This window comes from Lygodium microphyllum, chromosome 1 (assembly GCF_053477565.2).
Source record: "Lygodium microphyllum isolate KBCC chromosome 1, Lygodium_microphyllum_v1.1.10, whole genome shotgun sequence".
Classification (NCBI taxonomy): Eukaryota; Viridiplantae; Streptophyta; class Polypodiopsida; order Schizaeales; family Lygodiaceae; genus Lygodium; species Lygodium microphyllum.
This window is the reverse complement of record NC_141135.1, coordinates 108,184,496-108,204,786: the sequence shown is the minus strand read 5'-3', so window position 1 is coordinate 108,204,786 and position 20,291 is coordinate 108,184,496. Positions and strand designations below refer to the sequence as shown.

The following is a 20,291-nucleotide window of genomic DNA, read 5'->3' as shown; positions in this document are numbered from 1 at the left end:
CATTATGGTGTCATCATGCACATCATCATTAATTGTTGGATTGTGATCATCTGCTATCTCCATGTCGGTAATATTACCATATATTGGTTTTGAACGATTAGATATAGGGATGACATACCACTATCGGTTATTGTTTACCATTGGATGATACACAACCTGTATTTGATAAACAAAAGCAAAAAACTTAAGTACTTATTATATTGTGTATATGTATCACATGTATACATATAAAAAAATTAGCCTTTGCATATATACTTGCTCGCATTGTTGAGGTAGTACTAATGTGTCATTCTTGTTTTGGTGAAATTTTGTAGAGTCAATGATTACAAAATCACTTAGGCTTCAAGTTCTTGGTTGGTGGGAGAAAAGCCATCTTCTTCCTATTGGAAAAAGTAAAGTGAGCCGCATGCAATACCAAAGAGAGAGGCATATGATCATGGGACCCCAAGGATCCCTACAAGAAGGTGGTGGGTGGAGTGAGAGTGAATGCATCATGCGAGAATTGAAGGACAACCCAAAGCTTTACTTTCTAGGGCGTGACTGTAACCTCAATTTCTTTGTGAAGAATTGGAAGTATGACCTTCTTTCAAGAGAGCAAACTTATGGCCGAAGATAAATATCAGTATGGGCCCGAGATATTTGCTGATGTGTCGGTTCTCTCCCGGTGATTTACCGGTCGCTTAATTTTTTATATTTATTTGAATAATTAATTTGGATGATATAAACCTGTCATCAGCTTCTCATGCGGGCGCATGGTTCCAAGCGTCTGCGTCTAACAAACAGGGTACAAGGTTTAAAACCTGGGAAGTCAGTTGAGAAGAGACCAACCTCGTTTTAAGGGCCTTTTTAATCTGTGGGACCCATAATTACCTGATACGGGCTGAACCCGTAAAATCTGTGGGGCCCGTGCTGATATATATCCATAGCCCAAATTTATTTCTATCCTTCTCACGAGGGATAAACCCCTTGAGGGATAAACCCCTTTCTAGAGGATAGTGCAACCGTGAAATCCGGTCCCTCCTATGGATCGGAGTCTTGTTATTTATTTGGCTGGCAGGAAGGCCCGAGGCCAAAGCAACTTAGAGAAAGAAAAAGGCGTTATCCAGCTCGTGATCACTAAATGATATTGTACTAACACGTCCGTCGACGTCGAGCCTCGCGTTTTGAAGCGGCAAATATGCTGCGTGAGCTTATCCAGCTCCCGCTATTCACGCCAATGTTGCCATGTGAGTTTTTTGTTGTGGGCTCGCCGAGTGATTGAGAGAGGCGTCTAAAAATTATTGCTCGAAAGCGGCAGGGTGGTTGGTGTGAGAGTGAGATCAGTGAGAGTGAGTGAGTCAGGGTGGTCGGCGAAGAGGTAGCTAGAGAGCTTTTAAGTTTTCACCCTCGGCGACGTAGTACTGGTGGGAGCGAGACCTATAAATAGAGAGCAGAGGCCCAGGCGCCAGAGGCAGCATACGCAAAAAACACAAACAGCGCCCTTTATACCTTCAATACAGCAATATTGTCTATGGCAGCCATAGTTGGGCCGTGGGGGGGCTTCGCGGGCGGCAGCCCCTTCGACGACGGTTGGAGCAACGGTGGGGTGTGCAAGCTCACCGTCTACTACGCGTCCAACAATCTCAATGGCTTTCGAGTCGTGTACGGCAACGGCACCACCGTGTTGCACGGCAGTGCCACCGGTACCGCCGCGGAGGTATGAACGTCGTCAAATTATTAGCCAAGCCCTGGCGCATTGCTTTGATATTGCTATACGTTAATAATGCGTAGTAATACATCAACTATACGTTCGTTCACTGACGGCTTGGGATATTGTAGGTCGACTTTGGCGCCAACGGGGTCGCAGCCGCTGACATCTCTCTGACCGTGGGTGAGAACAAGAGCATCTTCCATCCCCATTCCAACTACAAGGGAGTGCTAGCGATGGGCGTCTCCTCCGCACATGCGCCTCAAGTGAAACCCTCTGGCATGAACGGTCACGTAGTTCGCCCACAGATCCTTGGCTTCTTCGGCCGTCAGGGTACCCATATCGATAGCCTGGGCTTCTACATCTCCGATCCCCGCTTCAACTAGTTTATAAGAAGCCGGCCTGCCTCTATGTATAGCTATGCCCTGGTGTGGTGTCTTGTTGGAGGCATGCATGAATAAATAGCTTCCGTTGTCGTCTTGTGAATGCTAATTTGGAATTTCTTAGTTGAGAAATCCGCAATGTTCATTGTTTGAGCTCTCGTCCAGCCCAAGGCCAGTGCGGGGAGCGGGACCCCACTCCCCCCATTGCCCCCTCTGTTCCCACCACTTACAGGGGGAGTGGGGGTTCCTTACCCCTCTCTTCTCACCACTTACACTTGCAAAAAAGTGAGTGCTAACATTGGGTTATCGCATTTCATTGGGGGATGACATGTTTGCATGGATTAGCAAACAATCAACGCTGAAAACGTGGGACTGATTTTGTTATTTCTCATGACTAATATATAGTTGGGACATGGTGCAAACCCTATGTGATGCTAAGATCCCAAAAGCCCTATTCGCCCCATTGCCCTTGGGTGTGATGGGGCTCTTAGAATGGAGCCCAAAGATCACATATACTTCATCTTGCTTTCTCTCACTCACTCACTCACCCGCATCGGCACACACCCAGGCATACACCAAGGTCTCCTGGTCCTAAAAGTTTTACAAGTCTAACAAACTAGTGATTTACACATGGAAAATCAAATGTCATCGTCTTCTTCATCATCATAGGAATTGGCTCATCAAGCACATCACAAATTCGAATGGTGCCAACTATAATCAATAGCTATCCTTAGTTTTTCTAAAAGCAATATGCCAATCAAGATAGATCAAACGTTCTTCAGAATGAGGGTTTTACATCCCAAAAGATACACCATGTCTTCTCTAGAAGAAACCCCACATCAATTCAAGGTCCAAAGACAATCATTTTTTAAATCTTTTTGCACTAAGAACATTATTGGCAATAGCCCACTCTGTGTTTTCACAAGTAGTGATATACTTAGGTACCTTCTGTCTATAGCCTGCAAATTAGATATTCCTGTGTGCTACAAGGGTTCAATATATGTAAACCCTCTATATCACATGCATTCAAGGTCTTTTTAACACGACAACAAAAAGGCGCCTCCATAGACGCGCTTGTAGATGCAATATTTGAATTGTGTTTAAAAATGTCGGGCACATTTATTACCACGTCTACTAGTGTGTCTAAAATTTCGCGTCTACAAGCGCGCTTATAGGGAAAACTACATGTGCATATAGACACGCCTATTGACGCGCTCCATAAATATATAATCATATTTATAAAAAAGTAGATATATTCATATTCTCCGTCTATACACGCATGTAACTGCGCGTCTAAAAATACGAGTACTCTGTAAATTTTTTACGATAATTGTAATATTTCCGCTCAAAAATATTATTGAACTTCACTCCCCGCATGCCGCGTAAAACTTGTGCAAGGTTATCTCCCACATCGTAATTATTGGCAGCTTAATCCATACCCTGCACGTGCAAAAATGAGGCCTTCGCATGGTGAAATCGAGGCCAGGGTTGAAGACCATAAAAGCCGCGAGGGAATACCCTTTTTGAAGGGGCAATTGGATAAATTTTAGGCAAATTTTTTTTAATTATCCCTTCCCCGAGTCGATGCATGGCTGGAGGAGAGGGAGTGTGGGGAGGAATGGCCTAAGGTAGAGTGGTGTAGGGAATGCATGAGGAGGGAATGGCATGAAGCCTCCATGTGGTGGAGCTTCCCTTCCCCCCCCCCTAAGGCTATATGAACCCCCCTGTGGACAAAGGGGAGAGAGGATCAGACGAACAGAGAGAGGAGACTACCGCTCTGATGTTTAAAGGGAGAGAAGGAGGAGCACCGTGACGCTGTGCTGCAGCCGCCAAAGAACGCCGCCTTGCTGCGCTGGTCCGCCAGGCTCACGCCGCCGCCCATCCTCGCCATTATCATAAAAACCCCCCCCCTTCATCGTCAACTTCCTACCAATAATTGGCCCTCCACGTTTTCTGTATAAATCAGAAGCTTCTAAGGGGGGCTTCCCTAAGCCCCATTCCCACAAGCCTCCCTGGGTTTTTAAAGAACCACGTTTTGGTGAAAGATTTTCCTGCGCACGGGGGGAGAGGGTAGATCTTGAGCTGTTTACCAAGCCTGGAGGAAATTCGTCGATTGCGTAAGGGTGAAGGCAAACCGGAAGTCCATAATCACGTCTACGATGGCTTCCAAGAAGTTGCAAAGTGCACTCGCAGGTGGTTCTTCCCCGAACATACACGTGGACATCCCCGTGGATCCACAAGCCCAGGTTTTACGATTTAATCCCATGTATAAGAAATGCTTTAAACAGGCTTAATTCCATAGGGAGAATGCATTTTACGCTTATCGTTAATTCATGTGGTAGTGATAAAAGTACATTTGATAAATTATCTCTTTGAACGATGGACAAGGGTTGGTGCATGTCATGAAAATTGGATTGTTTGCATTTCCAAAAATTTTCAAACATAAACTACTTGTCCGTCTTAGGAGCTTAGTAGCATGTTGCCTTGTTGTGTATTTCAAAGTGACAAGCCTAAAACGCATATTTCCTAGCATTAAAAGGTTGAAATTGTTAAGTGCATGGATAGAGTTGTTAACATCCATTGCACGGCATGAAAATGAAACCCTGGTCAATTGCATAGTATGGAAATGGAACCACGGACTTGTAAGTTGCATGAAAAAGATGCTTGGAAATGGATTAAGTCAACACTAGCCTTAGTCTTGCATGAACTTCATTTACAATGTTGTATCTAAGGGTCGCATGTTACATATTCGTCGTGCGTAAATTTCATTTCATTGAGTTGCATTTAGAAAAGATCGCATATCATATCAAAGCATAAAATTCAATGGCTTAGGCAAAAGGGTTGTAGGCATAATTCCTTGATGTAAATCCTCGTAGGTTTCATGCAAGTTATTCTCTAGATTATCATGCGTAATGACTTTAGCAAGAAAAGTTAAGGTTATTGCAAACCTCTTGGTGCATAGAAGTAATGAATTGCATGTTTACATGTATTGTGACGTCTTGAAACTATTTACATCCTTAGAACAAGTTTAGCATCTCTAGGAAAGGATCGTCCTTATCGCAAGACAAGTAGGATAATTTATCCAAATCACTTGTAATATTATAACCATTAGGGATTCGTATAGGCATAACTAATTGATATGATAAATGCCTCATGTACTAGCTAGGGCTTGGGACGTCAGAAATGCAGCCTAGTATCGTACTTGGATGCCAAGTCGAAGCCCTCAAACCCAAAGGTCCTATCCACATTCACGGAATGTTTGGGTCAATTGGACGCTCATGCAAACAACGATCTAGGGTTTCTACCCTAAGGATTGTTTGACCTAATGCTAAAACTCAGATTGAGTTTGGAAACCCTAGGACCGAACGTTGTCAGCCTAGTACAATTAATATTGGGTTGGTAAGAAGACACTCCAAACCCTGCGGCTTGTCTAAACATAATTTCTTGACCAGGAAACGCCGTTCAATGGTTGAAATGATCCCATGAGTTAAATGCGACACTTGTGCAACAAGTTGCAACGTCGCACGGCCTTGTGGTTTAATTAGAAGAGAGATTTGCCATTTCTTGGAATGAGGTTGGCAGGTTCTAGTGCAAGTCTAACTTGCAAGAGGATTGGTAGTCATCCTGCTACATCACCTTTTTTGGGCTGATTTGCCAAGAAGCTTATGTTTTGCCTAACAAGCAAGGATCAATCAAGTTAAAGCGACATGGGCGCCAAGATTCACTGTCTTAACTTAAAGTAACCTAAGGTGTTGGTTAATTTGGGTTGACAGGGTATGACCCTAACCCAAGGATAAAAGGGAAAACAAACAAACCCTTGGGGAACTTGCCAAGTCACAATTGATCCTGGATTGGATGCTGGACGCATTCGGAGAAGAGGATTCACTCATTAGTAGTTGGCTAAATAAATGACCACTAGATTGATTGTGCTTGTAACAGTTTAGGAGTACTGTTTGCATTGTTTACTCAAGGAACTAAAGATGGAAAGATAATTAATGCTTCAGGTTGAAGGCCTGAAGGGAGAGGCAGCATCAGTTACCCTCGACTGTCTGTTTGACCCTAACCAAGGGGGTTGTTAACCATGCTGGGAACGTGGACTAAACCCGCCGCAAGAGGTATCTTCGTCGGGCACTACTTGGAGCAGGAGGATGCTTGGGTGCCGGGGGGCTCTCGCCGTAAATCCCTTGCCTTCTGGGCCCTGTACAAGAGGCCAACGCGACTCAGTATTGGATCTCGAGGCTCGCATACTAGTCTATGGGCGAAATCTTGGATTAGTAATCCCTGTGGATTATGGATTGCCTTCAGGCAGATTATGGATTAGCCTACGGGCTGCATTATATGGATGTATTCCAAAGATAAATAAAATAACCTATTGAAAAGAAACTTGTTTGACACTTTTTTCTATGTCAAGTGCTAAGATTACGTGAAGGAACCAGTGTCTAACTGGCTAATTAAGAAAGTTATTTTATGCGTGTCCAACTAAATGTGGTAGGTAATTAGACAACTAAAGTAACCCTGAGGAAAGTGCGGTGGATGTGGCCATGGGTCCATCCTACGGATGGGTGGTCCCGGTTGGCCGGGAACTTTTCTCAAATGGAATCGACAACAAGGAACTTTGCTCGAAGGGAATGAACAACAGGCAACATTGACCTAGAGTTCAGGTTATTAGAATTCTGATTTATGCTGTTCTAGGGGAACAGAATGGGAATATGCCTTATTGGCAAAGAGGTTGAGCTTTGCATCCCTCTCATTTCCCATTCTCCTTGAACCAAGTGCAGCATGAATCCGCTTTGACCCTGACGTTTCTGCATAAAGTAGTTCGCCTGGGGCTTGACGCTAGCTGCCGTTCTAGGAGTTTGACCACTAGGAAAACCGTGATTCAGGTCGGTCCTAAGTGGGAATCGACTGGAATACTTCCGCTATGTGGCAGACTCGGGAAGACCTAGATCGCAAACCTCGTAACATTCCATGGGAGTGCCGGGTGGAGCTTTCTAGACTCTCTTCTTGATGGCCTGCTAAGTCGTGTCCTGAAAGGGAACAGGTGGACACGTTACAGTTGGTATTAGAGCGAACCAATGAAGGATCTGTCTTTATAAGAAAACTTAATAAGGTGAAGTAAAGCAAATGTTATTGTAAAGAACATTTCTTTACTTATCGATTCTATCTTGCAGAATTATGAAGCATGGAACAGATTCATGGTGTTCTAGGTCATGTTTATGACCGCGATGCATGCCTCACATTATCGACGAAGGATCGATATGATCAACATCCTAGACCGCATTTACAATCCATCGCCTCTATACGTGGAACGAAGATGGACGGGTGATTCAGGAATCTATTACATAGCTGCCCATTGATTTGCATACCTTCGAACCAACCTAGAGAGAACCAAGTGATTGGAGGACTTGAAGATCATGAAGTTGTTCATCTTTGTTGAGGCTCACGTAGACACAACTTTACATGTCGAAGGTTGGAAGATCAAGCTGAACACATATGTGTACGAGGAAGTGACCCGCATAATCCTCGCCGACAGGATCATGGTGTTGGGATGCTACGAGAAGAATGGGTACCAAAGGAAAGGATACCCTAATCTTCCAATGACTTATCGATTCCTAAAGATCCATGACCCAAATCCATACTATTACCCAGTTTCCGTAGCTGAATGTAACACGACCCTATTCTCCCTGAATTAACGTATCAACTTGCTCTACCATCCCAAGATATATTGTACTCCGAAAGGGCTATGCCCATATGAATGAAATAAGACTTCTTCTTATCAATGATTGTCTTGTCTATGAGTATTGATAAAAAGTTAAGGGATTGGGTCTCTTGGCTGAAAGCCGAATTGGGTATGAAATGTAATGTAAGAAACGTTTAGCGAGTTGTTAACGTTAACAATCTCAATGCCGCACAACCCCAGGTACAGATTCCTAGCCCAACCCCTACACCAAGTACGGCCGTGATTGTAATATTTCTACTGAAAATATTTGTTGAGGCCATGTGAATTCTCGGCATTGGATCCCAGACGGTACGAACTCAGACGCGATGTAGCATTATCTCCTTTCGCAAAAATCCGGGACCCCAAAACCGCAGTTGTCGCATGAATCTCCTCTTGGGAAGAGGTCATGGGGATAAGAATATCTTATTGGATAAATAATAGTATAATAATATTTTTTATTATTTTTTATTCCCCTTATCCCCCCAGCCGACTGTCGTGCTGGAGGGGGAGGGGGAATAGCAAGTGTGATTCACCTCCTCGATGGAGCTTGCAGGGAGGACATGCACTACAAGATATAGGCCTTATACCGACGTTTAAAGCGACGAAAATACAAACAACAAAATTTGCCCCCGTTGTCACAAAAAGCATCATTATTAACGACGCCATAGAAACGTCGCTATTGGTGTCGCTATCAGCGTCGCAAATGCGACAGCGTCGCTATTGGCGTCGCATTTATACCCACAGAAAACCCGAAATGAAAAGAACAGTTGGAAGAAACGAAACATCAGTTGGGAGACGCTGAAAACCCGAGACTCAAAGACTCAAAGACTCAAAGATAGGTGTACAGAAATGGAGACTAATTCAGATTGTAATAGAAAGATACATTTGCCTAGAAAAAGCCCTTTTTCAAGCAATTCTTGTATCTCTTTGTTGCAAATTTCTGTGTCTTCTTGGCCCATCCCGGGATGGGTAGCTTTAGTTGGATTGCTGTTAGGCACTTCTGGGAGGGATATGAAATATTTTTTATTTTTCCAAAACTAGAGAGGGTTTTCCGATGAGAAAGTCATAATGTTGGTAGACATGTCTTGGATAGCAGCATTGTACTTTTGTTTTTCTTCATGAAACCATTTTCGGAATCTCTCATTACAAGCATTGGTGCAAGATGGGGTGATAAAGGAGAGGGTTCTTGAGAAATGTTTGAGGAGAGGTGCTTCAAATCTGTTTCCCTGAAAGAAAAAACTGATCTTGTGGAAATCAAAAGTAATCGGCTTGAGATGGTTGATGATATCCATGCCTATGATCAAATCAAACCCTACTTCCTTGACTAAGCACACTGTTATGGGAATTTTAAGATTTCCCAAGAAACAGTATATTTGGGCTAATGGGTCAATGACCAAATTTTTGTTGGAAGCTAGAGATACATGGATAGCTTCGTCCATTTTTTCAATTTTCTCTGGCGGGATATAGGAGGATTCACATACTGTAAGAGAAGCTCCACTGTCTAGAAGAGCATCGAGTTGTATACTTGGTCTTTTTGCTGATGCTATCTTGACTGGTGTAACAGGAAGCTGAGCCCTTCCTATTGCATTGATGCGATGCTCTGTTGTTTGTTTCATGTCCTTTTCATTGATAGTGGCCCCTTCCTTGATAGAGACCTTTTCCACTAATTTAGAGAGTAATTGGTTCCGTTTCTCTATCTGTGCCAGTAATAGCTCTTGTTGGGTCATGAAAAGGCGATATATGCGGAGTTGGTCCTCTTCTTCTACTAGCCTTTTTAACTCCTTTTCTGTTTGTTACCTCTTAGGCTCTGCCTCACCTTTCTTTTCTATGGAAAAGTAGCTTTCAGAAGTAGGAGTACTTTTGTATTTTTCTTGGCTTTCTCTTATGATTTCTCCGAGGGTTCTCGGTTTAGAGAGAATCTTGAATAGGTTTGTGGTTATGAATGCATCTTCTTCGAAGATGCTTTTGGACGATTCTCCATTCAGATTGATAGTTCTTCCCTCTCTGAGGAATTCCTTTGAGAATTCATCTCTTTCAAGTTCCTCTTCAGAATCTGTCTCAAGGTTGAATTCTGATTGCCATTTGTAGGAGATGTTGGAAGATTGTGGAGTGATAGTCCTTTCTCCAAAAGGCTTATTTTTTCCTCTGTATGATCCCCTATGGTATCTGTGTCTTTTTCTCCTTGAAGTTTCTGGATGGTCGTCCAGTGCATTTATAGTGTGTGTGACCTCCTCATCTTCTACTGTTGGATATTCTGGTTCATTTGCACCACTGGACGGAGGGCTTGTAGGGACATCTTCCTCACTTCTTTCGAAGTATTCGAAACCTTCTTCAAGGGGAAGGCCTTCTTCCTGTATGAGGTTTAGTTTCTGTGGAAACTTTCCCTTGTTAGGACACTTGTTAGCCCAATGGCTTGTTTGTCCACAAATGAAGCAAGCGTTGGGCTGCTTTGCTCTCCTTCTGAAAAGCCTTCTCTTCTAGAACCTGTTTTTAAAGAAATTTTTATGATTTTTGAATTTGTGGGGCTTACAAGTGCACTCTTGTTTGGTGCATCCAAAATCTTTAGTACATATGTTTTGTTTACAGAATTCTATGGATGGTTGTGATCCCTTTTTTATCAGCTATTTGGCTTTTGACTGTATACAGAGATCATCCACTACTTTTCTTACTACCTGAGCAATCATTCCGTATGAGTGATCATATGTTATGTTTAGACTTTCCATTTTTTGTATCACTAGAGTAGGAATAGGAGCTGGTAAAGAGTTAACAAACACGCTCTTATTAGTGGGGTCATGCTCTCCATTACTTCTATACAACAAATGTCTCATGTATATTATATACTCATCTATTCTGTTAATGTTACAAAGCCTTGCACTGTGGTATGCTTGGATGATGTGCTTGGCTTCATCATTTCTGCTTCCTACCCATTCTGAGAGGAGTGCTTTAAAGAAAAGCACTCCAGGATTGGGATATCTTTGGATGATTAGTTTGGCTTGGTTGTCGATAGAGTCCCACCAATATGGTAGGTCCCCAGTGAATACATGGGTTATATGGTTTACTGCATTGATTTGCGAGATTCCTTGATTCTGGTAGAGGGAGTTGAAGTAGCCAAACATTTCATGGAATACTTCCTCTATTTATCTTTGCTTCAAAGAGTTGATATTCCATAGAGGCAGATTGACGATTTTGTTCCTTCTTGTTTTTTCTTCTACCTTTGTTGCTTCTGCATTCATCATGTTGAGCCATGGTGTCGGGTCATATTCGTCATCAGATTCATCTAGCCTCATCCAGTGCTTCCTGGCTTCTATGTATTCATCAAATGCAGTGGCCTGTTCTGCTTTGTCTATGGGATCCGGGTCAGAGGTCTTTCAGCATGTGTTGTCTGCCTTGATTTATTTTTGGGACAGTAAGGCTCTCGACATTCTTCGTTGTTGCAAGTGAACTAGCTTGATGTTTCATTCACCCTCTGAATGCCATACCTTTCATGTCTTTTCGGAGCATCTGTAGCCGATTCCTCTCCAGGTAGGCAAACTTGGCATCTGATTCAGCAATAATTTCTGCGTATTCTCTGGCTCATTCCCAATGACATCTTCTTTTCTCTGCTTGGTAAGATTTCTCATCCAGTACACCGGCTCATCCAGAGAAGGGGCTATGTTGGGGCGGTCTGAGTAATCCTCAGTGCGGATGATCCAGTCCTCAAGTCTAGTCGGATAGACTTTAGTGATCGAGGGTTGATCATAATGGACAGTGGCCAAAGGAATACCTTCTTCCTCTTCATCATCTGCTAGATCTTGCAAATTGTCTGGGGATGGGAACCACGAAGTAGGGGGAAGGTTTGATGTCGGAGGCATCCCAAACAGTTCTTTTTCTGAATCCGTTGCATTTTGGATGATGTCTCTGCTGCTGCCAATAATTTCCTTCTCTTTTCCCTTCATCATGAAAAGGGTATCTTTGGTTGGGTCCTCTTTGAAAGACTTCAGTGAGAACCAAGTAGAAGGTAGCGGTAAATCTTTCTTCGCCGGGGCGATGATACGCAGTGGTAGATTTGGGCAAGGGTATTCCTTATCTTCAAGCATCCTTGCAATCTGATCCAGTTTTGCATGCACAGCTTTGATCCTATCATTGAGATCAATGATAGATTTACATTGCCAGTTTGTGACCATCTCAAATGAGGAATAGTGCCCTAAGGTCTGGACAATGAAAGGAGCGCCTATCACTTCTTCATTGTTGACTTGAAATATGGTAAGAGTATTGTGCAACACATTGATGGTGTGGTTGGTGGAAGTGGATGCTGTGGACTCCACTAGCTTCTTGCAATGTAGACATTGTAAACCGGCTTGTGTTCGGGCCAGGTCTTCATGGGAGCATACTAGCGGTTTTTGCTGGAGCTTGCTCGTAGCGAGAGTGGCTGGCTTGGCTACGAAAATGGGTTGTTTCTATTTTTGGTTGCTTCCTTTGGCTAGACTGTAGTTGAAAGGAGAGACTTGGGCTATAGAAGTAGGTATCGAACTGTTCATCTCATTTCTTTGTGTGATTGAGATGTCCAGGTTCCAATTTTCTGGCAGAGATAGTTAGGACCATTGAACAGTCTGGGGTATTAACTTTTCAGCTATTTGATCAGCCTTCATTATGATATTTTATTCCTTCTCTTTAGGATCTAGAGACAAACCTTCAAAAACACTAGGGATTGCAGTGTTAACAAGCCTAAGAACAGCTCGATACTGTAAAGCAACATGAACACTTCCAGCTTTCATATCTAATCCTTGGGTCTGAATCTTAAGAGTAAGTATCTCTGGGAAATAGGGATCATCCAAGGAAATTAGAAAGTTTGGGTGTAATTCCATATACACTGGGCCATTAGACAGTGGCGACATGATAGCTCCAACCATCATGTTCTCTAAGCTTTTATGTCTTGTGTCTAAGACGGCTGCCAAAGCAGAGACAGGCAAACCTTTCCTAAATAGAGGGACTATGCCTATGGCTATGTATCCTAGGTGCATATAGTTATATCCTTTAGCCTTGGCTTTCTGGATGTGCTCAAAAGGTTTCTCTAAGACTTTCAAGAAATGAGCATCACTATGACTATCGGAGATCATCAGATTACCTCGTTCGTCGACGAAGACAGTGGAGGCTTTGAAGTGTCCGAATTTTTCTTCGTATATGTCGGTAGGCCTGATTGATGGTAGCTCCCATTTAGCAGCGGGTTTTTCTTATTCGATGGAGAGAGTGTTATGACCCAAAGATTGATATTTCTTGGACAAGGCACGGGACAAAGCCATGGTGGTTGAGTGTTAGGGATCTGTATAAGAAGGAGAAGCAGTAGGACCTAGAGCTTTAAACACGCCTGTGGCAACAACAGCAAGATGCCTAATGGAGATCTCAAACTTCTAAAAAATCTACCTGAAACAAACACCTTCTTGGCTCTGATACCATTATACCCACAGAAAACCCGAAACGAAAAGAACAGTTGGAAGAAACGAAACACCAATTGGGAGATGTTGAAAACCCAAGACTCAAAGACTCAAAGACTCAAATATAGGTGTACAGAAATGGACACAATTCAAATTGTAATAGAAAGATACATTTGCCTGGAAAAATTCCGCCTCCCTTGGAGAGACTCTCTCCCTATATACAAGATTTCGGGTAGCTTCTTTGAGAAGTTTCTACAAATGAGGTAAAAAAGAAAAAAATATTTTTATGTACAAGGCATGTGAGGCCACGTGCGGGTGTCTTCCTGTACAAGCCATGTGAGTCCATGTGCTTGTACCTTTTTTTGTACAAGGCATGTAAAGAAATGATGATATTTTATTGTTCTTTTTCTTGATTTGGCTTCTTGTCGGGCCACCTGGAAAGTATGTCGGCCATAATATTTTTATGACCAAGAATATGCTCAAAAGTAATTTGGAGATTATCAAACTAAAGTGACCAACTTAATAATCTCTTGTTTCCGATTTCGTATAGGTTTTTAGATGTCAAAAACCCTTGCATATTTTTCAAGTCTGTCCTGGCAGTAAAATGAATGTATTCAACAAAAATTCTAAAGCTTTTGATACACTTCTTTAATGCCAGTATTTCTCTATGTGAGGAAGGGTAATTGATTTCGGCTTTTGAATATGAACCCCAAGCAAATCTGTAGATTTCCTCTTTGTTGTTATCAACCTATGTAAGAATGCCTCCCCATCCTGTATCCGAGGCGTCGGAGTAGATAATTAGAGGGTTTCCAGGGGAAGGGATCCTTAGGGGAGGTAGGTTTTTTATCACTTGTTTGAGTGAGCAGAAGGTCTGCTCATGTTCTTCATTCCATATAAAAGCAGCATTTTTCTTGAGTAGTGGGGTCCATTTGGAGGTGTATTTTTGTAGGGCAGGTACATGGGGATGGATCCAATTAAGGCATCCTAATAGTTGTTGGAGTTGTTTGATGTTGATGAGGGGAGTCCTGATTGTTTCGATTATTTTGGTGATCACATGGTCTTGGAGTTGGATCGTGCCATTGCATATTGTTACCCCCAAGAATTCTACCTCTGGAATAGCAAATTGGCTTTTTGTAGGCGATAGGGCTATGTTTTCTGTTTGGATAAGATTTAGGAACTCTTCCAGATGTTTGATGTGCTCTTTAAAAGTTTGGGAGAAGATTAGGATGTCATCTATATAGGCTGCACAACAGTGTCTTAATGGTTGAAAAACATGATCCACCCTTTCCTGACATAGAGAAGGGGCAGTTTTGACACCAAAAGGTAGGACTATCCACTGAAAATGTCCTTGGGGAAGTGAGAAAGCAGTTTTGTAACGATCTTCAGGATTGATTTTGAATTGCCAAAACCCAGATTTAAGGTTGAATTTTGAAAAGATTTGGGCGCCCTGGAGTCTTTGTATCAAATCATCTTTAATGGGTAATGGTTGTTTGTTGTGGATTAAAAATTTGTTGAGAGGTTTGTAATTAATTACCAACCTCTTTTTCCCCCTTTTCTGTTCGGCATGCTTGTTGACGTAGAATGCCTGGCATGCCCAAGGACTAGTGCTTGGTTCGATTAAGCCTTTTTCAAGTAGTTCTTGTATCTCTTTGTTTGCAAATTTCTGTGTCTTCTTGGCCCATCCCGGGATGGGTAGCTTTAGTTGGATTGTTCTAAGGCACTTCTAGGAGGGATATGAAATATTTTATATTTTCCCAAAACTGGAGAGGGTTTTCCGATGAGAAAGTCATAATGTTGGTAGACATGTCTTGGATAGCAGCATTGTACTTTTTTTTTTCTTCATGAAACCATTTTCGGAATCTCTCATTACAATTATTGGTGCAGGATGGGGTGATTAAGGAGAGGGTTCTTGAGAAATGTTTGAGGAGAGGTGCTTCAAATCTGTTTCCTTGAAAGAAAAAACTGATCTTGTGGAAATCAAAAGTAATCGGCTTGAGATGGTTGATGATATCCATGCCTATGATCAAATCAAACCCTACTTCCTTGACTAAGCACACTGTTATGGGAATTTTAAGATTTCCCAAGAAACAGTATATTCGGGCTAGGTGGTCAATGACCAACTTTTTGTTGGAAGCTAGAGATACATGGATAGCTTCGTCCATTTTTTCAATTTTCTCTGGCGGGATATAGGAGGATTCACATACCGTAAGAGAAGCTCCAATGTCTAGAAGAGCATCGAGTTGTATACTTGGTCTTTTTGCTGATGCTATCTTGGCAGGTGTAACATGAAGCTGAGCCCTTCCTATTGCATTGATGCGATGCTCTGTTGCTTGTTTCATGTCCTTTTTATTGATAGTGGCCCCTTCCTTGATAGAGACCTTTTCCACTAATTTAGAGAGTAATTGGTTCTGTTTCTCTATCTGTGCCAGTAATAGCTCTTGTTGGGTCATGAAAAGGCGATATATGCGAAGTTGGTCCTCTTCTTCTACTGGCCTTTTTAACTCCTTTTCTATTTGTTGCATCCTAGGCTCTGCCTCACCTTCCTTTTCTGTGAAAAAGTAGCTTTTAGAAGTAGGAGTACTTTTGTATTTTTCTTGGCTTTCTCTTATGATTTCTCAGAGGGTTCTCAGTTTAGAGAGAATCTTGAATGGGTTTGTGGTTATGAATGCATCTTCTTCGAAGATGCTTTTAGACGATTCTCCATTTAGATTGATAGTTCTTCCCTCTCTGAGGAATTCCTTTGAGAATTCATCTCTTTCAAGTTCCTCTTCAGAATCTTTTGAGGAAGGGGACGAGGGCGACGATGGGAGCTTATCTGTCTCAAGGTCGAATTCTGACTGCCATTTGTAGGAGATGTTGGCAGATTGTGGAGTGATAGACCTTTCTCCAAAAGGCTTATTTTTTCCTCTGTATGATCCCCTATGGTATCTGTGTCTATTTCTCCTTGAAGTTTGTGGATGGTCGTCCAGTGCATCTATAGTGTGTGTGACCTCCTCATCTTCTACTATTGGATATTCTGGTTCTTCTGCACCATTGGACGGAGGGCTTGTAGGGACATCTTCCTCACTTTTTTCAAAGTATTCAAAACCTTCTTCAAGGGAAAGGCCTTCTTCTTGTATAAGATTTAGTTTCTGTGGAAACTTTGCCTTGTTAGGACACTTGTTAGCCCAATGGCCTCTTTGTCCACAAATGAAGCAAGCGTTGGGCTGCTTTGCTCTCCTTCTGAAAAGCCTTCTCTTCTGGAACCTATTTTTAAAGAAACTTTTATGCTTTTTGAATTTGTGGGGCTTACAAGTGCACTCTTGTTTGGTGCATCCAAAATATTTAGTATATATGTTTTGTTTACAGAATTCTATGGATGGTGTTTATTCCTTTTTTATTAGCTTTTTGGCTTTTGACTGTATATAGAGATCATCCACTACTTTTCTTACTACCTGAGAAATCATTCTGTATGAGTGATCATATGTTATGTTTAGACTTTCCATTTTTTGTATCACTAGAGTAGGAATAGGAGCTGGTAAAGAGTTAACAAACACACTCTTATTAGTGGGGTCATGCTCTCCATTACTTCTATACAACAAATGCCTCATGTATATTATATACTCATCTATTCTGTTAATGTTACGAAGCCTTGCACTGTGGTATGCTTGGATGATGTGCTTGGCTTCATCATTTTTGCTCCCTACCCATTCTGAGAGGGGTGCTTCAAAGAAAAGCAGTCCAGGATTGGGATCTCTTTGGATGATTAGTTTGGCTTGGTTGTCGATAGACTCCCACCAATATGGTAGGTCCCCAATGAATTCATGGGTTATATGGTTTACTGCAATGATCTGCGAGATTCCTTGATTCTGGTAGAGGGGGTTGAAGTAGCCAAACATTCCATGGAATACTTCCTCTATTTCTCTTTACTTCAAAGAGTCGATATTCCATAGAGGGAGATTGCCGATTTTATTCCTTCTTGTTTTTTCTTCTGCCTTTGGTGCTTCTGCATTCATCATGTTGAGCCATGGTGTCGGGTCATATTCGTCATCGGATTCATCTGGCCTTATCCAGTACTTCCTGGCTTCTATGTATTCATCAAATGCAGCGGCCTATTCTGCTTTGTCTATGGGATCCGAGGTGAGAGGTCTTTCAGGATGTGATGTCTACCTTGATTTATTTTTGGGACAGTAAGGCTCTCGACATTCTTCGTTGTTGCAAGTGAGCCAGCTTGATGTTTCATTCACCCTCTCTTGGGGACTAGGCCACCCCATCATTCTCTAGCCCTAGAGAGTCGAACTCGCCATTGAGAGTGTAGGTCGGGTCATCGGGGGTTTCAGGATCCATTACAGCGGGCGAGGAAGAGCTTTCTTCTCCTTAAAAAATGTAGGCTAATTGGGCTTCCCATTCATGCTCTTGCCATTTTTTAAGGTCAATATCAGAAGTTTCAGTTTGCTTATTAGGCCTATCAGTGAATGCCATACCTTTCATGTCTTTTCGGAGCATCCGTAGCCAATTCCTCTCCAGGTAGGCAAACGTGGCATCCGGTTCAGCAATAATTTCTCCATATTCTCTAGCTCGTTCCCAATGACGTCTTCTTTTCTCTGCTTGGTAAGATTTCTCATCCAGTAGCGGCTCGTCCAGAGAAGGGGCTATGTTGGGGCGGTCTGAGTAATCCTCAGTGCGGATGATCCAGATTTGCGACGCTGATAGTGACGCCAATAGCGACATTTTGCGACACGCATAGAGACGGCAATAGCAACGCGAGCAGTAAAATTTGTGACGCTAATAGCAACAGTAACAGGGATTAAAATTTTTTTGTGGCGAGCCATACAAAATAGTTTCTGCAGTAGTGTATACAAAGCGCTTGCAAACAAAAAGAATGTATACTGAAATCATAAAACTGATACATGAAATAAATACATGATCGCATAAAAAGCGATTGGTACAATCATGACAGGATATCACTAATACATAGAAAATGTCTACATAGATCAGGCGACTAAAAAATAAAGGTGTGTGAGCTCCAAGGATCCAAGGGGGAGCTACAAATCCTCATCCTCGGAAAGCTCGTCCCGTCGCAAAGGAGCATCGAATGGACTCTGCAGAAAAAGAAACAACACATCAATCCACCATACAATAATGCATTCAAATATCTCATGGTAACTACGGACAAGAAAGATGAGTGAATTATAGGGCCGCCGCGTCTATAGAATCGGTCGATCAATGCATTGAGACCGTGCCTCTCTACATATGGAGTCTCAAGGCCTATCGGATTGCGATTTGTAATGGAGTGCTGCAAAGAAAACAAAATGCTAACTGTTAGAAACATGATTGTCAGTACAAAGAATATTTTAAAAAAACAAACAAGCAAAACAAAAGAAAAACTTACAAAGTCCTCCAAGTATGTCCTATGGCCGCCACTCCCAAGATGATAGACCACTTCGGCCTCGAGTCGTGCCCTCGCCGTCTCACGCTGCTGAATCCAACGTCCTGGAGAATCTGTAGCCTCCTCCCTCAGTCGGTGCCAGTCGTTTGCATCTAACCACTCGGGCTTTGCAGCCCCACTCTTGATTGCCTTACGTGCGTTGGATCCATCTGTGTGACATGTATGCACGCATGTAATCCATCATCCAACCCGTAGAGAATCTATCTACTGTGGCTGGCACCGGAAACTCCTCGTGCAAGGATGCTACTATGTAGTCCTTTCTCCCCTCCGGTATGTTCTTCTAATGATCCAGGACGTTGTGCCGAAAAACTTGTTGGCACAACTCTCTCATGCGAGCCATCACCCTCCTCCCCTCATCATTCATGATGATGGCTCCTGACCTACTATCGACCAGATATCCATAACCCCTAGGAGTCTGCCTAAGATGGGTCCTCTCCCATCTGTGTCCACGCTCTTGGGCATATCCAAGAGACCCCTCTACATCTGGTGTACAGACGGGGGTAATCTCTCTCAGAGTGGCACCCAAAGGGGTGCCACCTGCTAACGGCTGCGCAAAAGCCGGAGTAACTGGAGTAGACGTCCCCACAGGTGTGACAAATCCTGGAGGTGACGCAGCTCCAGGTGAACAATGAGACGGAGACACCACATCCATTTCTCCACAACAGCATCCCCCTAATCCCGATGCACTCCCTCCCTCTGGCCCAAGTCGTGAGCGTCGAGATCGTCTGCTCGAAGCCGAAGCATCCGATCATGCTGAAGCAGATCTAGTAGAGCGCCCTGACGAAGAACGAGACAGCTCCTGGTCTGCCATCTCTTTGAATCTCGCGAGCTGGTCTAGAGACATGCGTGCAAAGATGTCCTGCAACTCCTCATCACTCATATTGAGATATCGAGATCCACTCGTGATACGCCAGGGTGACCGTTGTGTATTTATGTCACCAACTTGTCAGTTGCAGATGCGGTTGGTACAACGCCCATGAATAATAGCTACATGATAGCTATCCTTATCTACTCTAGTTTGTGGCTCAGTTAGTATGCCACCTTAGTTAGTTGAGTTTGGTTTGAGACCCATATAGAGGGTTCTTCTATTTCTTTGTACTTGAGTTCTTTTGGCTTACACAACTAAGAAGAGGAAAACTGTTTTCAGCCTCCAACCTTGTGTGTCTTCCCCCATTGTGCAAGCAAGAAAGCTTCAAGCGAGACTCCTTCCTTCTCTCCCACAATCTTGACATGGTATCAGAGCCTTGTTCGTGGTAAGGAGCTCAAGAAAGCAAGCAAGCTCGCGGTGTTCTGGTAAGAGGAGCAGTGTTGCTTTCATTTTCTGTTTTGGGAGCAGATCTCTGTAGGTAGCACAGCCGGAAAGTGCAGGATTGCATTGTCTCAGGTTGAGACGCCCTTCGAGGTGAAGCAAGAGGGCAGTATATGCTGCGGGAGAGGGCTTTAGCCCATGGCGACCTTGTTTTTTTGATTTGAGGCCATTTCGGGGCCTGTTTTGGAGGCGGAAGTTTTCTGCACACACTCAGGAAAAGGCCCAGTTTTATGTTGTGCAGCCACTGTTCTACAGGTCGGTGAATAGTTACTGTAAAAATTGCATTGTATGCTTGTGCGCAGAGACATTGGGAGTTACAGAATCATCCCTATTGCCTGTTGATGCAAAATCGTC

At 43.0% G+C, this 20,291-nt stretch overlaps 1 protein-coding gene across 1 annotated transcript; it reads left to right on the top strand.

Annotated features, from left to right (window-relative positions):
• Positions 1-1,463: 1,463 nt before the first annotated feature.
• Positions 1,464-2,138, top strand: LOC148041518 (uncharacterized). The gene is made up of 2 exons (XM_087688480.1): positions 1,464-1,696; positions 1,819-2,138. Exons 1-2 carry the CDS (start codon positions 1,511-1,513, stop codon positions 2,071-2,073), a joined length of 441 nt encoding a protein of 146 aa, XP_087544606.1. The 5' UTR covers positions 1,464-1,510; the 3' UTR covers positions 2,074-2,138.
• The last annotated feature ends 18,153 nt before the right edge of the window (positions 2,139-20,291 follow it).

What these genes read in the sequence shown, in the direction of transcription:
- LOC148041518 (XM_087688480.1), top strand. Translation starts at nt 1,511, where the DNA reads ATGGCAGCCATAGTTGGGCCGTGGGGGGGCTTCGCGGGCGGCAGCCCC. An exon ending in CCACCGGTACCGCCGCGGAG is followed by an intron (nt 1,697 to 1,818) that starts GTATGAACGTCG and finishes GGGATATTGTAG; the next exon opens with GTCGACTTTGGCGCCAACGG.